Source organism: Hypomesus nipponensis, chromosome 12, assembly GCF_054491055.1.
Source record: "Hypomesus nipponensis isolate SF chromosome 12, ASM5449105v1, whole genome shotgun sequence".
Lineage (NCBI taxonomy): Eukaryota > Metazoa > Chordata > Actinopteri > Osmeriformes > Osmeridae > Hypomesus > Hypomesus nipponensis.
This window is the reverse complement of record NC_140372.1, coordinates 7,689,171-7,704,289: the sequence shown is the minus strand read 5'-3', so window position 1 is coordinate 7,704,289 and position 15,119 is coordinate 7,689,171. Positions and strand designations below refer to the sequence as shown.

At 41.4% G+C, this 15,119-nt stretch overlaps 1 protein-coding gene across 1 annotated transcript in view; it reads right to left on the bottom strand.

Moving 5' to 3' along the window:
- lrp1ba (low density lipoprotein receptor-related protein 1Ba) overlaps positions 1–15,119 on the bottom strand; it is a 68,758-nt gene that overhangs the window by 41,095 nt on the left and 12,544 nt on the right. Inside the window, exons 8-31 of the mRNA XM_084668580.1 lie at positions 14,868–15,051; positions 14,295–14,438; positions 13,411–13,647; positions 12,695–12,875; positions 12,021–12,240; positions 11,638–11,827; positions 10,555–10,677; positions 10,252–10,392; positions 10,028–10,153; positions 9,794–9,910; positions 9,552–9,632; positions 8,839–9,003; positions 8,431–8,613; positions 6,393–6,593; positions 5,553–5,798; positions 4,978–5,175; positions 4,269–4,473; positions 3,982–4,146; positions 3,640–3,884; positions 3,055–3,186; positions 2,387–2,620; positions 2,105–2,279; positions 1,868–1,962; positions 1,457–1,606 (exon numbers count right to left, since the gene is read on the bottom strand). Coding sequence (XP_084524706.1) covers positions 1,457–1,606; positions 1,868–1,962; positions 2,105–2,279; positions 2,387–2,620; positions 3,055–3,186; positions 3,640–3,884; positions 3,982–4,146; positions 4,269–4,473; positions 4,978–5,175; positions 5,553–5,798; positions 6,393–6,593; positions 8,431–8,613; positions 8,839–9,003; positions 9,552–9,632; positions 9,794–9,910; positions 10,028–10,153; positions 10,252–10,392; positions 10,555–10,677; positions 11,638–11,827; positions 12,021–12,240; positions 12,695–12,875; positions 13,411–13,647; positions 14,295–14,438; positions 14,868–15,051 — 4,138 coding nt within the window. The remainder of the gene's footprint in view (positions 1–1,456; positions 1,607–1,867; positions 1,963–2,104; positions 2,280–2,386; positions 2,621–3,054; positions 3,187–3,639; positions 3,885–3,981; positions 4,147–4,268; positions 4,474–4,977; positions 5,176–5,552; positions 5,799–6,392; positions 6,594–8,430; positions 8,614–8,838; positions 9,004–9,551; positions 9,633–9,793; positions 9,911–10,027; positions 10,154–10,251; positions 10,393–10,554; positions 10,678–11,637; positions 11,828–12,020; positions 12,241–12,694; positions 12,876–13,410; positions 13,648–14,294; positions 14,439–14,867; positions 15,052–15,119) is intronic.

Below are 15,119 nucleotides of genomic sequence, written 5' to 3'. Positions count from 1 at the left end.
ATCCAAAGTTTATTTCTACAATCACACAGCGGCATAAAACAAATATGTGCTATTTAATAATGGACCCAAGTTACATTGTAAAAGACTTAATGAATCAACCATCTTCATTACAGAAAAAGGGTCACATTAGTTTTCACACTCGATACGTAGTTCAGAACCAGAACAGCTGCAGTAACCCATGACCCCTGTTACAGTGAATGGTTGTGTTAGTTGTAGGCTACAGTGGTTCGTGTAAACCTCCATACTCTGCCCTTGCTGTATTCCCCTGCTGCAGGAATACAGTAGGCTGACTCATGGGATCCTGATAAAATAGGCTACATGCGGAGCTTTGTTCAGAGAATTGGGACTTTGAGATTTCTTATCCTCCACAGCATGTGATATGAGACAGCGAGAGAAACAGGAGCTGGAGTTCATTCTTCCATGCTGAGTCTCAAGGGCTCGAGTCCTGGGAGGAAACGAGTAGAACCAGGCCATGTGACACCTTTCCTATCCTATTATACATAGTGAGAGCTCCACAAAAGAGGCCAGACACATATTGAATTGAGTCTGGGCTAGGAAATTACTGATGCAGGGCTAACCTTGAACGAAGGTTTTTACTTTTTTGAACGCATCAACTGGTCTCATGTGGAACAGTCAAAAACATACTTCAACATATGTACTTGTACAGATTACAGATTAATTGCGAAACAAGCCTACAGCCAACCTACCAGGGACATCAATTGAACCAAGTCACAATGGGAGGTGCCACTGAGGAGTTCAACTACAGTAACTGGACAGGGAAAAGATCAGTGTGTGATCAGTTCATCATTTACTTTGATTCTCTGCGATAACAACCACCTTAATGAGGTCCATACATATTTTATGGTAAATTAATTAATGTACCCTTTCAATCATTTTGAGTTCCCACCTTGTTGTGTTGATACTTAAAATATTCTTGGTATTCTTGAAATTCTTCCTTTGAAAATACGGCCTTAAACGAGGTCATACTCCATGTAAAGTAGCAGGTTTCAGGTGGATTGAAAGCATTCCTTGCTAATTGCATTGTATTTTTCTCATATTTTTTTTATGAATTGTCACATTCACTAACAGTAAAAGGTAAGTGTCCATTGAGACTGGAGAACCCACCAAGCTAAGCTATTGTAGTAAACTGTAAATTGTAGGGCTTAGACAAAACTTGTAATTTGATATATAAGAACATAATTGCATTACTTTTCCACGGAACTCATTTAAATTAATCAAACTCTAACCAAATGGTTGTAAAAGTGTTTCATACATGAAGGTCATTTGGTTTAAATTTGAATTAATGGTAATTTCCCACATGATAAAAATAGTTCATAAAAACAACCAGAAAATCTTCATAGCAATCAAGCTTTAGATAAACAACATAAATGACCCTCTTGTACATCGTGTCAGAGGCTTCACACAAGGGGGAATCTTTCATGGTCTAAACTCTCACCCATAATGGCCAGGGCAGTGGCCATAACCAGCTGTTTCCTCATGGACTCCAACACCTCCAGACCGCTGCCATCCAGGTTACACCTGTTGACTGTGCCGTTGCCTGTGCTGATCCAGTACAGCTTTCCAGATGTGTAGTCTATTGAAAGGCCTGGGACAGAAGCATTGACATTAGACTGCGTGAATGGGGAATTATAAATGGATATGTTGTTGTATAGGAAGTTAACCAATACACAGACATTATTTTCTAATGAATTTATTAGGTAGAGACAAAAAAGGACAGAACTCTGACATAATGTGCTGCTGAGAATGGGAAAACAGTATGTCCACACATAAGGAGAATCTCAGAAAGAAAAAAAAAACAGTTTTTTTGCATAGTTTGCTATGGCAACAAATGACTCTTTGACTTTACCAACTGGTTCTCTCTGGTTTTGGTGAATAATCTTGCTGTTGCTTCCATCCATGTTTGCCACGTTTACTGTATTGCCATCTGTCCAATACATTTTCCTAGAAAAAACAATCAACAATGCAAGATAAACAAATTATCTTTCAAACTCCCTAGTCTCCATTACTTGACAGCCTGTTCTTTGCAAATGGTAAAACTTGAAAGGACTTAAAAATCACAAAAAACAGATTTTCTACATCTTACCCTTTAGATGGATGCAGAACGAGGCACTTTGGTTTATCGATTCCGTGAACAACAGAGGTTCTGAAAGATCCATCGAGATGAGCCACGTTGATTTGTGTTTCATGATTCTCCGAGCTTATCCAGTACATGTTCCTCGAGAGCCAGTCAACTGCAAGCCCTCTCACGTTCGTAAGACCTTAAACACATTCAAAAACTTGTGTTACGATGCATGCTATTAAACAAGTATACAGTGTTTACAGAGGGTACTTATAGTGGTAAACTGTAAACCAAACCACTCTGTACCTCCGGACACAAGCGTTTCTAAGGCAGTCCCATTGATAAAAGCTCGTCTGATGGCCTGCGCTTTCACATCGGCCCAGTAGATCCTCTCCTCGGAGGCCGCTGCGTCATAGTCCACGGCTGTGACCTCATCGATGTCGGGGACAGTCAGGGCCGTGATGATGTTCAGGTAGGGATTGCCGGTGTCCACCCCACGGATTTCACTGCGTGTGGCATACAGAAGGAACCTTCTCACTGCTGTTGGAGAAGGAAACAGCACAATCCCAATGTCAGCATATATATATTTATAGAAACTTTCTGAAAACTTGGTTTTTAAATGGTTATCCTTGTGTGGACTCAAATCTCCTGTTGTTGTTGAACTCAAGTTGAGTGAAGAGGAGAAAGAACAGGGACAAGGTTCTAATCTCGCTTTTTCATAAGCATGGCCAAGGCTTCCTCCATCTCCCAGACAATGTCTTACCTATTTCCTTTCCTATCAGTCTCTGTCAGTTATGCAGTCTATATGCTGTGCATGTTATGTAAACATAATCACTCTGCCCTGAACCTCGAGCCCGGCCTGTTGTTCACCTTTTGTAAGAGTTACAACATAAAAACACTTTGTGGAGAGTGTGTACAGTCTAGAGGCCAAGTTCAGAGTGTGGCGGATTCTGTCGAGTGTACTGTCGACTCACTGAGACATGTCCTGTTGTCGGCGGAGAGTCGAGTGAGGTGTGGACAGGTGCAGGACGCCGTGTGGTTGTAACTGATAAGGCACAGGTGAGAACAGGGTCCTCGACCTTGGTTCTTCTCACAGGGGTTGGGGGCTTCCAGCAAAAGGGAGACAGGTAGAAAAGAGAAGGAAGAAACAAAGGATGCCGTTTTTAGAATCTGAAAGTTTGCATGCACTTTCAAGCACATTAGAACACACGCAAGCATGAGCGCATCAGACACCCAAAGGAAGATTTGACTGAAATGTGACACCAAACCAAGTATATATATATATATTTCCATTGTTCTATCATCAACAATTGTCCATGTTTTGACAGAAGCTAAATCAAAACATACTGACAGCTGTTGGGTCATGACTCAGCAGATGTATTCTATGTCAGAAAAATAGGAAAATAGAAACTGAAAAGCATTTCTGTGAAAGGAAAAATATCACGCAAGCAAGCCAAAAGGAGACAAAAGCAAAATACAGCATCCATAACCAGAGACGGCAGGCTCTTCATTCGGTTAAGTACTGTACGGTACAAATCCATAAATGACATTATGTTTACCATGAGGCTGCCGGCTGGGATGGTAGATCCTCAGATCAAAAGGCTGAGCACTGGTCTTCTGCACCACTGTCACATTGGAGCCAGTCCATTTATTAGCCCTGGACAGAGTGTTTGTCCTCCAGTCTGTCCAGAACACACTGCCCCCGTACACACATACAGCGAAGGGGTGTGAGAGGTACTCGTGGCCCCGGAGAACCACAATGACGTCGGTCCCATCATACAGTGCCGAGTATATAGCGTCTGACCTACTCGGAAGAATACAGGCATCGTTTAATAGATATATCAATCAAGTTGATTGGATACAAACTCCACATCCCTCCATGTGGAACGTGGTCTACTTACCTGGCATCAGTCCAAAGAATCCTCTTTTCCAAGTGGTCCAGGGTGAGGCCATTGGGCCAGGCTCCTGTCTCCATGTCTTTGTAGACTATGTGGCGTCCTTGCCCACTCATTGATGCGGCCTCAATCCTGGGGAAGGTGGCACCCCAGTCTGTCCAGAACATTATTCTAAGCACAAACAAGCCGGTGTAAGCGGTCAATTTTGTTCTGAGTTTTTGGTGCTTTTTTTTGGGGTGAGTGTTGGGATCACAGTATTTACACAGGTTCAGACTGCATTGTAGAGAACCAACCCATGGTCAGGATCCAGAGCGACGGCTCGAGGATGCTCCATCCCCCCGGCGATCAGCGTGCAGCGGAACTCGCCGTTCAGCTTGGCCACCTCTATTTGGTCTAGGTTGCTGTCAATCCAGTATAGGTTCCCTGCTATCCAATCAACCGCAAGACCCTCCGGCGTAGCCAATCCATGTTGAACCACTACCTCTATCCCTGAAACACCTGTGCACCACCCACCCCCAAAAAGAAATACATTATTCAAGAAGAAACTAACAAATAATTCAGGCACTTGGACTGAGTGTACAATAAATGACCTTGGCTAAAATATTCTGTTATAGAACCGTTCCAGTGGAGCTCAGAGTAGAAGCAACAAAATAATTTGGGGCAGCTTCCTGGCTCAATCAAATTTCCCTAAACAGCCAAATCCAGCTGTTTGTAATCAACCACGGCATGGATAGTAAACTGTCATTCCTCAGATATTCTCCAGGTACCAGCACCAGATGGGATGTTATTAGAGTGGGGTAATGGAGCTGGTGAGTTCTAAGAGTCTGAAGAGACATGGAGAAACCCCTGATTGCTGATAAGTGATAACTACCAAAACACTTCAAATTGCCCTGTATGTAAAAAAAGACCTTGCAGCTCACATTAAGAGAGCCTTTTTATAACTAATGCCTCTGCTACATGTAACTACTGGCACTGCTTAAGGTGATACAGATACGCATTTACCTCCGGACTTGACAAGCTTTCCTCTGTAGATTTTGTCCTCAACCACATCAGTCCAGTAAAGGAGACTCTGGTTGAAGTGAAAGTCTAAGGCAATGGTGTTTCTCAAACCAGGCACTAGGAGACTGTAGTCTCTTCTGTGAAGATCTATGCGCCTGATCTCATGGCGGATAGAGAAGATGATGAAAGCCTCAAAGGAATCTGACAAATCACAGACAAATTAGTCCAAACATGAAAAACATGGTGTTACACGTTGGGATCGTTCACACACACACACACACCGTTCCGTGAATTGTCTTTCGCTCATTTGAATGTGATTTTCTTTAAGAACAATGATTACAAACAGAATTTCATGTTTAAAGCTATCTCCCACAACTCATACAAAATGCACACATGACTTAATTACATTTGGAACTTTTTAAAACCAGTCCCTTTTTTAGACGAGCACCAGCCACCCCCATGTGCAGTTTAGCATTACATTAGTGTTTGCCAACAGGCTACTGCTCTGGGGATAGCTGTTTGGGCATTTCTCCAGAAGAAAGGGTAAAGTAATGTCAGCCATGACAGTTTGAAGTTACCTGTGCTGTGGCAGGTCTCCCCATCCAGACCCAGCCTCCAGCCCTTGTAACAGGAGCACTTGACAGTGGTTTTGTACTGCTCGCACGCTTGACTGCACCTGAGGTGCTGGGAGCAGTAGTCTACCGCCTCACACGTCCTGTTGTCTGGGCTGAGACGGAGTCCCAGGGGACAGGTGCACACCACCCCCTTCCCCGGGGCCACAGCACACTGGTGGCTACAGCCGCCGTTCCTCAGGACACAGTGTTCTACGAGATGAGAGGAACCGTGGAAAAACACTCAACTTTACTATGCACCTTTGAGAGGTAGGTGAAAAAAAAGGACTTGAATGTGTTTTTCCAACTCAAATGCATAGTTGGAAATGAATATCAGATGGGAGAGGATGTGTGTGTGTGTGTGTGGGGGGGGGGGGGTGTGCAAAGGTTGCTTAACCTGCATCATTAAACTGAAATGTATTGAATGAGAAATGTTTATCACTGTCTTCAGTAGGTGAACTATATCAACTATTCTCAAAGCTGGATCCCATAGATTGGTATTGGTAGGCAATCTCTGCTTGCAAAATCCCCTTGCCTGTTCATGTGCCTACACTGTCTATTCTGAATAGTTTGGAGTTCTTCCAATGAAAAGCTTAGAGCCGGGTCAGCAAGTATTATATCATATTCAGTTTCACAAGTTTGTTATTTTCCCTGCTTTCCCTTAGGATGGGAACAAGAAGATAAACGGTGCCAAAAGCATTGCAGGGGAATAAAATTGCTCAAACTGTCAAACTAAATCTGCTGGTCATTTAGGTGGAGGAAAACCACTCACTCCAAAGATGATAAGGATGGAATCAAAATATTTACCACATGAATGCCCCTCGTCGGAGTGGTCAGCGCAGTCTAGTTGGCCATTGCATATGCTCTCTGGCTTTAGGCAGGTAGAGGTATCGTTGGCGCAGGGATATTTGGGGGGCTTACAGATGTAAACTTCACAAGCCTCTTCGTCAGACTGGTCCTCACAGTCATAGTCGCCATCGCACACCCAGTTCTTACTGATGCACTTGCCTTTGGGCAGAAACAATGGTTTCAATTTATTGTCTTTGTCAGAATGTTCTGCCATGTCAATACCGAAATAAAGAATATCAATTCAAAAGACAGCCATACTCCTAAATGTGACCTTTACACTTTACACATCCAGCATTCAAATTTACTTTGTTCCGTCTGAACTGGCAGAAGCCATAAAGATTCAGAAATCCTCACAGAAGTCACGGTCTGAAGTCACACAGAAAGAGTGATGGAAAACATAAAATCTGAAAGGGTTGAAAAAAAGAGATAAAATAACTGAAAAAAACTAATTGATTTGAGTAATAAACCGATAAAGTGTAAACAAAGCCATAGTGCATAAAAGTAAAGTGTTTCATGCCCTTTCTTGTGATAAAATACGTTTTTAGATTCTAAGTAGAAAAACTGACCAACTATATATTGTCTTTGTTGCCAACTGTAGAATAAATGGGATTTTCTACGTGCAATGTTAATCAAAATCAGTAAATCAAATATTACTTTATCATCTGTATATATATATATATATATATATATATATATATATATATATATATATATATATATATATATATATATATATATATATATATATATTAATGTATATATATATGTGTTTCTACTGTAACCTATAGTGTTCCTGTGACAGTCACAGCTCTATGATGTAGTATCTGCCTGCCTATATCAACACATACCTTTTGGCTTTATGTCATCTTTGTTTTTCTCTTTTCACGATAAACACCATCCTCTGACCTTCAGAGCTGAGAGAGGTATGGTTGAGACCTAAATCTGGTGTTGTGTTGTCATTTGTTGTCAGAGATTTGGTTTTCTCTCCCGATTTGCAGATTGATAATACTTTATAAATCTAGAACACATTTGAACTTGGTTGCTCTTTTAGTGAAGAGACGGACGGAACATTTTCTTCATCATATAACAGATTGGAACTGTGAGGTAAACATGACCAATGAGAGTTCAGGTTTGATTAAACTATAAGGAGAAGGGATTCAGGCCTCAGGAAATGAGGTAACATTATAGTGCAGCCAGGCATCAGCCAACCTTAAGGTGATTTTTGGCCATAAAAAAAAAAGAAATCATTGAAAACAAACAAGGTTCTGTGTTGTACGTGTATGCATCTTTCAGTGATCAGTGATTTACATGTAATTGCTGTGTAAAATGTCATGGTTTTACTGTTGTGGAAAGTAATCAATACCCTTGTGCCTGCTCATAACCATCCTTATACAGTACCAGTACAAAAGTTTGGACACATTTTAAATGTACTTTTAAATGTACTGTAAACATAATACAAAGTTTCACATCACTCTTTTTTAAAGTTGTAGCAGCATGATGACTGAATGATTTACTCTCTCCCATGGGGTGACCTTTTTGAGTAAACTAAAAGATTCTTGTGTTCAGCGATGTTCCCGAACACAGAATCACATGAATCACCACAAGATAACATCCCAGTGCACCTTCATCCTACTCACTCTGAAAACACTCCGGCCTGCTTTGAATTACTAGACATGTGGAACTATTTTAGGAGTCATGTACTGAAATATCCCCCCAAACGTTTCACATTACCATCATAAATACATTGTGTAAAGTAAGAGCAAGGACCATAAAACAATTCTTTATTGAAGGGAGGGCGCTCGGCAACACCTTAATGATTCATATTTACATGAATGCAGAACTGTAGAATTGGACAGTGTTTTGGATGCACGCCAACAGAGTGTGTTTTCGCGTCCTAAATCTACAAAGTCGTCAAGTTGAAAAGTGGCAAGTTGTAAAGTTGTCTATACAGTACACAACTTTCTACACCAACTGGTGGAGCTGCAATCGAACTTACCTGATGTCTTGCAAGTAAACTTGGTCTGGGGGTCACATAGTCTGCTGGAGCCTTCACAGTTTGTCTCGTCACTCCCGTCTTCGCAGTCCTCGTCCCCGTCACACAACCAGCGATCAGGGAGACATGTCCCGTCTTCACGGCAGTGAAACTCATCCCTGTGACAGTCTTCGGATGCTTGTTCTGCTGGAGAGAGACACAGAGGACAAATGGTTAAATGGTAAACAGGGGTAAATAAAGCTTGTAGAACACCTTTTTAAATCCTATACATATAATGACAGGAAACTGCTGCCTGTAAACTTTGTAATACATTACTGTAAAACAGTAAATACTGTCCCAAATGATACAAGACACAGATGTTTTCTCCCCCAGGATGAGGGGGAGTTGTAAGCCCAACTCCGTCCAACTGACTTGTCTCGTGACATGTGACATTCTCATCGCTGTGGTCTCCGCAGTCATCATCTCCATCGCAGACCCAGTGGGCAGCTATACACTTCCCGCTGGCACACTGGAACTGAGCACTGGAGCATGCATGGGCACAGCCCACTTCGTCACTCCCATCCCCACAGTCATCGTCTGTATTAAGTGGGGGGGGGGGATGGGGGAGGAGGAGGAGGAGGAGGAGGAGGAGGAGGAGGAGGAGGAGGAGGAGGAGGAGGAGGAGGAGAGGAAGGTTATGAAATATTGAAAAAGACATTGAGTATATTAATGTCTGATAGGTGGGTATACTGTGACTTTTAAGGGATCGCCTACATCTGACGGCTCATGACTACTTTGATGCATAAATGAGGGATCAAAAGCTAAGTCAGATTAAAAAAACAGCACAGAAGAGTACGTTTGTGATACTACTCATAAGAGGATGATTGAAAGTACATCACTCTTTGCAAAATACATTGTTCTAGATCTAACGAGATTGATATCTCTTGCTTGCTTTAAATGGATATACAGCAAGTCATCGTCTCAGCAGTGGATATGTCTGGTAAATCAATTTCCTCTGAAGTGGGTATATGCCTTATAACTACAACTCAGCATCCCTGACATTCAGGCATTGATAAGAAAGTGATGGAAGAACAAAACAGCAACTCCTCAAACTTTGCAAAGTATTGTTGAATAGAGTGACTTACCTGAATCGCAGTGCCACTTCATACTAATGCACCTCCCGCTGGAACAGCTGAATTGAGAGAATGGATCACAAGACGGGAAATCTGAAAATCAATGGAAGCACAAGCAGGAGTCAACTCTAGATTAATGGGAATTCATAAACACCAAACCAAAGACTTCCTTTGATTAACCTTAAAGCCAGAGAAAAAATTATTATATATATATATATATATATTGATGTACTGAACATTTAATTTAAGCTCACCACAAGCTGACGTCTCATCTGAGTGGTCCCCACAGTCGTCCTCCCTGTCGCAACGCCATGACTCTGGAATACATCGCCCGTTGGAGCAGGAGAAGTGATGGTCCTGGCACGACTGAGCTGGAACAATAATCCCAAACCATAATATATATATCGGAGCAAATTCTAGACACTGTGATATGTACTTACTTCTACATTGGGCCTTATTTAAGGTCTTAAAACCATACAGTCCAATACCTGAGCAGGTAATGTTAGATTCATCCTCATTACTCCCGCAATCGTCCGTTCCATCACAGAGCCACTTCTTAGGGATGCAGCGGTTAGTAAGACACTTGAAGTGATCTGCAGGGCAACTACGGTTATCTGAAGTAAAAAAAATAAATGGTATAAATGAAAAATGACTGTATCTGATAAAGCTTCAGGTATCTCAATGTCGAGCTTGGTACAGCCGTGTGACATACAGCAGATTTTTGCTTCTTCGTCACTAGCATCCAGGCAGTCGTCTTCACCGTCACACTTCCAAGAAGCCTGGATGCAGCGATGATTTTTACACTGAAATTCATCACTACCACATGCTTGAAACTCTGAGGCCGTCTGCGCGGCTGTACACACACACACACACACACACACACACACACATAGAGAACATTCAGGCTATGTTTGTTTGTATACGTAGTCAGTGAGGACATATCAGACATTCAATTGTTGTTTTCTTTGCAATTTTTTCTGTCAAATGTCAACTTGTCTTAGAATACTTGACTTACATGAACATGTCCTGTTATTTGTGTCCAAGTGCTGGTTGTCAGCACATGCACAAACTCTGTCACCTGGTATGGCCAGACACAAACTACCACAGCCTCCATTGTTTATCCGGCATGCATTTTCCCCTAAAACACAAACAGTTCAAATTACTACATGGTGCTCTAACTTTTAATTAAAATATATCTTTCCACAATTTACTTTAATTCACAAAATATTCGACACACGATTATTTTGGGCTTTTAGAGCTGTGATCCATTTTGACCCTTTTATCAAAAATGGATCCTTACATCCTCAACATTGTGATTTTGTCTGGGTTTCTTTCAACTATTGTTAATAGGTTGGTGAACAACATTCAGTACCTTGAGGAGTGAGGCAGACAAGATTGGTAGCCAAAATAGCTATACTTGATAGTTGCATTTTGCAGAGGAATTCTAAAATGTGCATTACATTTTGATTGGAATTTCACAAATAAGAATAGCTTTATTTACATTTATTCTTTTTTTTTCTTCTTTTTTTTTACTACAGTATATGCTATTAGCTGGCCAGAACACATTTTCTTCAGGGATCCATTTTGTTCTTAGCTTGGACACTCTTACGTAGAGAAAATATCCATGAGTCGAAATCAAACCAAATCAAAATGTATTTGTATAGCCCTTTTTACATGCAAGCATGACACAGAGGGCTTCACATACGCCCATAGAACTGCCCCTCAACCAACCTAAACCCTCAAGGAAGACAAGGAAAAACTCACAGAAAAACTCACTGCAAATCATGAGACATAAACTTTGAATATAATGTTGAAAGATTGACAATTTTTGAAAAGCCTAGAACTAGATTACGTTTCTTGTTTTAATATTGTCCTGAAAACTAACCAATTTATTTAGTTAAACAGAAATCATTTTAAGGCTCTCCAATTTAGCATGATTTCTACTGCCAATGGATTATAATGGAGACATTTTCTCTTGTGCAGTTTTGTTAAATATCCTATCACCTGTCTTTTTCCAATAATTCTTCTAACATCTTGACAAGAACACAATGTATTACTGTAAAACAAGAAGTCCTAAAGCAATAATGATTGCATTTACCCTGTTGTTGTTGTGTGTCATAAACACAAAGCCCAAACAGAGGAGGCCTCTCGTTTTTCAATAAAGCAACTTGCTTTGACAGCAAATCCAGCTGGAAAATGGACCCACTCGTGTAATCATTCCAGAATACATGGTGTTGATGCTGAGAGATCCCGAAGGGGTGGCTCAGTTCTTTGCCCTTGTACACCACCTTTTGAGAGAGAACATTAACATTGAGGGAGGTTTAAATGGACAGGCATTGTAACTGCAGTCTGTAAGCAAGCAATAATGGATAGCCATACGTTATAGTTAAGGTTAGAATGAGATGTATTTTACTCTCAGGCCACTGTTTATGACCTATTTTATGACAGTATGCTGTCAATAACAATCACTATTCCACTTACCATTCTGTGGCTTCCGTTGAGAAAGATTCTCTCAATGTGGTCATAGTAAGCGTCACACCAGAACATGGTGCTGGAGTCGTGGTCCAAGGTGAGTCCGTTGGGCCACAACATGTCTGTGGAGACAAAGACCTGGCGGTGTGTGCCGTCCATCCAGGCTCTCTCTATCTTGCCGACGCTGTCGTTCACCTCATCCTCCTCCCAGTCTGTCCAGTAGATCCAACTGAAACGCAGTGCGGTTGGCGATCCACTCTAAAAACACTCAAAGTACTTTCCAAGACAATTTCCATGAGCATTCGATTTGTATTCTGTGATTTCCTTTTCAAACCGATTATAAATAATTTCAACTTCAACAAAATGGTTACATTTTCATCTGCGGCATGTATTTTCTAGATGTTCATCTAGGAAATGTTTTGGTGTACTCACATTTTTCAAGTGCTCTAGTTAGTAGAGACTTACTGTTACGTTAAGTACAGCCCGTGCCGTCTGCCTGAGGACTGACACCTCATTGCACTGGGGCAGAAGGGCTAATCTCAAGTCTTATCATGGGGACATATACCCAGACAGAGGGGCAAACTAAGCAGACACGTGTCACAAACTAAAAACAGGGAAATTGAAAAAGACTTCGAGGATAATCCGTGGCAAGGACGTCTGACACAAGCGTCACACATTCTCACCTGTGAAGTGGATCTACCACGATGGCTCTAGGGTGAGACAGATCTGCCTCCAGGAGAGTTCTTCTGGTCTGCGCAGCTTTTTCCAGTCTGGCAACACTGACTGTTTTCCTATAGCCGTCATTGGTCCAGAAGATGTTGTTCCCTATCCAATCCACTGAAATTCCTTCTACATTATCCAGGTCTGGGATGTAGTGAAAAGAGAATAGAGAAAGAAAAGATGGTTGTTGGTATCTTCTCTTGATCATTCCTGCATCATAGTAATCCTTCAATGTCTCAAGGTTCCTATTAATGTAATTTAAAGCCCAAAGTGTAGTCCTGTGAGAAATTCATCATAAGCACACACACACACACACACACAGAAAATACACACACAGAAAACTCACGCATACATACGTAGATACATACACAAACTCACATACACACATACACACACACACTTGAAAACAACAGCCACGCAATAATGGTGCTTACATAATCACATTTGAGAATTAAAGGTTGACCTAATTCCAGGATACAACTTCAACACATTGCAAATTATAAAAGAGCAAGTACAGTATACATTACAGCAAAATGCCAAGTGATTAATTGCAGTATAGACTAGATGTTTTGGTCAAATAATTTCCACTTGTTTCCTCAAAACTCTCAAAACTGAGGGACATCTGTCTGTAACTCGGAAATGTTGGAAGCAACATGAAGATACACATAAAATAACGGACCATCCTTTAGGATCGTCTCTCGACGTGACCCGTCAAGTCTCTGCCGGCCAATCAGGAAGCTGGTGGTGTCGGCAAAGTAAATGTGCCTGGTCTCGGCATGGAAGTCGATGGCCCGTGGGTTCACCAGACCCTCGATGGGTGGCATTGGCTGAACCCCTGACTTATTATTCAGGTCCAGTCCTCGTATGACCCCTGGTCTCCCTTTTCCATAGAAGAGAAACACCTCATTGATGGGCTCTGCAGGGCAAAAACATACAATACTGTAACACATCTGTAAACTGAGTATATTACATTGATACACGTATGATTCACTCATGAGATACTGCATTTGAAAAAGCTAAATGCATCATCATGACTCAAACCATAATGAGTGATGTTGATCAGGGTTTCTGAAATCAATGTGATTAATTTTCTGTGTTTTTCTGAGACAAGGCAACAGGGAAAGGAACTGAGGCAGTCTTAAACAGAGATTTAGATGGCTGTTTACAATTCATTAGTGACTGGCTGAAATATTGTTTGGATTGACTCGGGTGCTTATTAGAACTGGCAGAGGAATACTCTGAAAACAAACAAATGGATTAGTTTGAGCACATGGATCATGGGTCTGTGTGTATGTGTACGAGTGTGTCATTTTGTGGAACACCAAATAAAATAATAAAACAATGTATAACATTGGGATGTGACTTATACTATTTTCAATTACAAAATGCAAGTAAATACTTGATTACAAAATGATGGAGAGGTATTTCATACCCATACACACGTCACTGCGAGGTGCGATGACATCAACAAGAAAAAATGGAAATGAAAATCGAATTCCACCAAAGAAAGGGAATCTGTGTTACCCCATCATTATAAGTGACCCTAAGTTCCACTATGCTTACTTTTACAGGATTTGCAATCGCTGGCCAGGACCAAGCCTGTAGGGCAAAGGCATGATCCGGATTTGTACGTTCCGCTGAGCAAGCACATGTGTGAGCAGCCTCCTTTCCTCCCAGAATGATCTGGCTCACACGCATGGCTCCTCACTGCAGAGAGACAGAGACAGAGAGACAAAGAGACAGAGACAAAGACACAGAGAGACAAGGAGACAGAGAGACAAGGAGACAGAGAGACAAGGAAACAGAGACATGGAGACAGAGAGACATGGAGACAGAGAGACAGAGAGAGACATAGAGACAGAGAGACAAGGAAACAGAAAGACATACAGAGAGAAATACAGAGAAAGAGGCAGAGAGACAAGGAGACAGAGAGAGAGAGACATGGAGAGAGAGTGAGAGAGAGAGACTTAGAGAGGTATTTTCAATAAAATCAAAAAGGAAATTAATGGCTAAGTTATCGATTAATCTCCCTTGCTATTTATACTGTAGGAGTTTTTTGAGCACAACACACAGGCCTGCACTGTGCATTGTTTTAAAAATGAAGTAACGAGGTGATTTTTTATTTTCACTTTTTACCTGTTGTTTGAATGAGTTTATGATGCACCCGTATTCCCGTAACATTCTCGATGGTTGCAACAGTTTGAAAGTCTGTGAAATTAAACCTGTTTATCTGCAAAATGTCTACTTTGGCTCTGGAGGTCTCTGAGAAGGCTGCAAACAAATAATCTTCAAAGAGTGATAATCCAGTAAGGTAGGACACCTGGGGAAGTGAGAATAAGTGATGAGAAGAGGGAGCTGTCAGACCAAGCAGAGGTGGCATGGGATTCC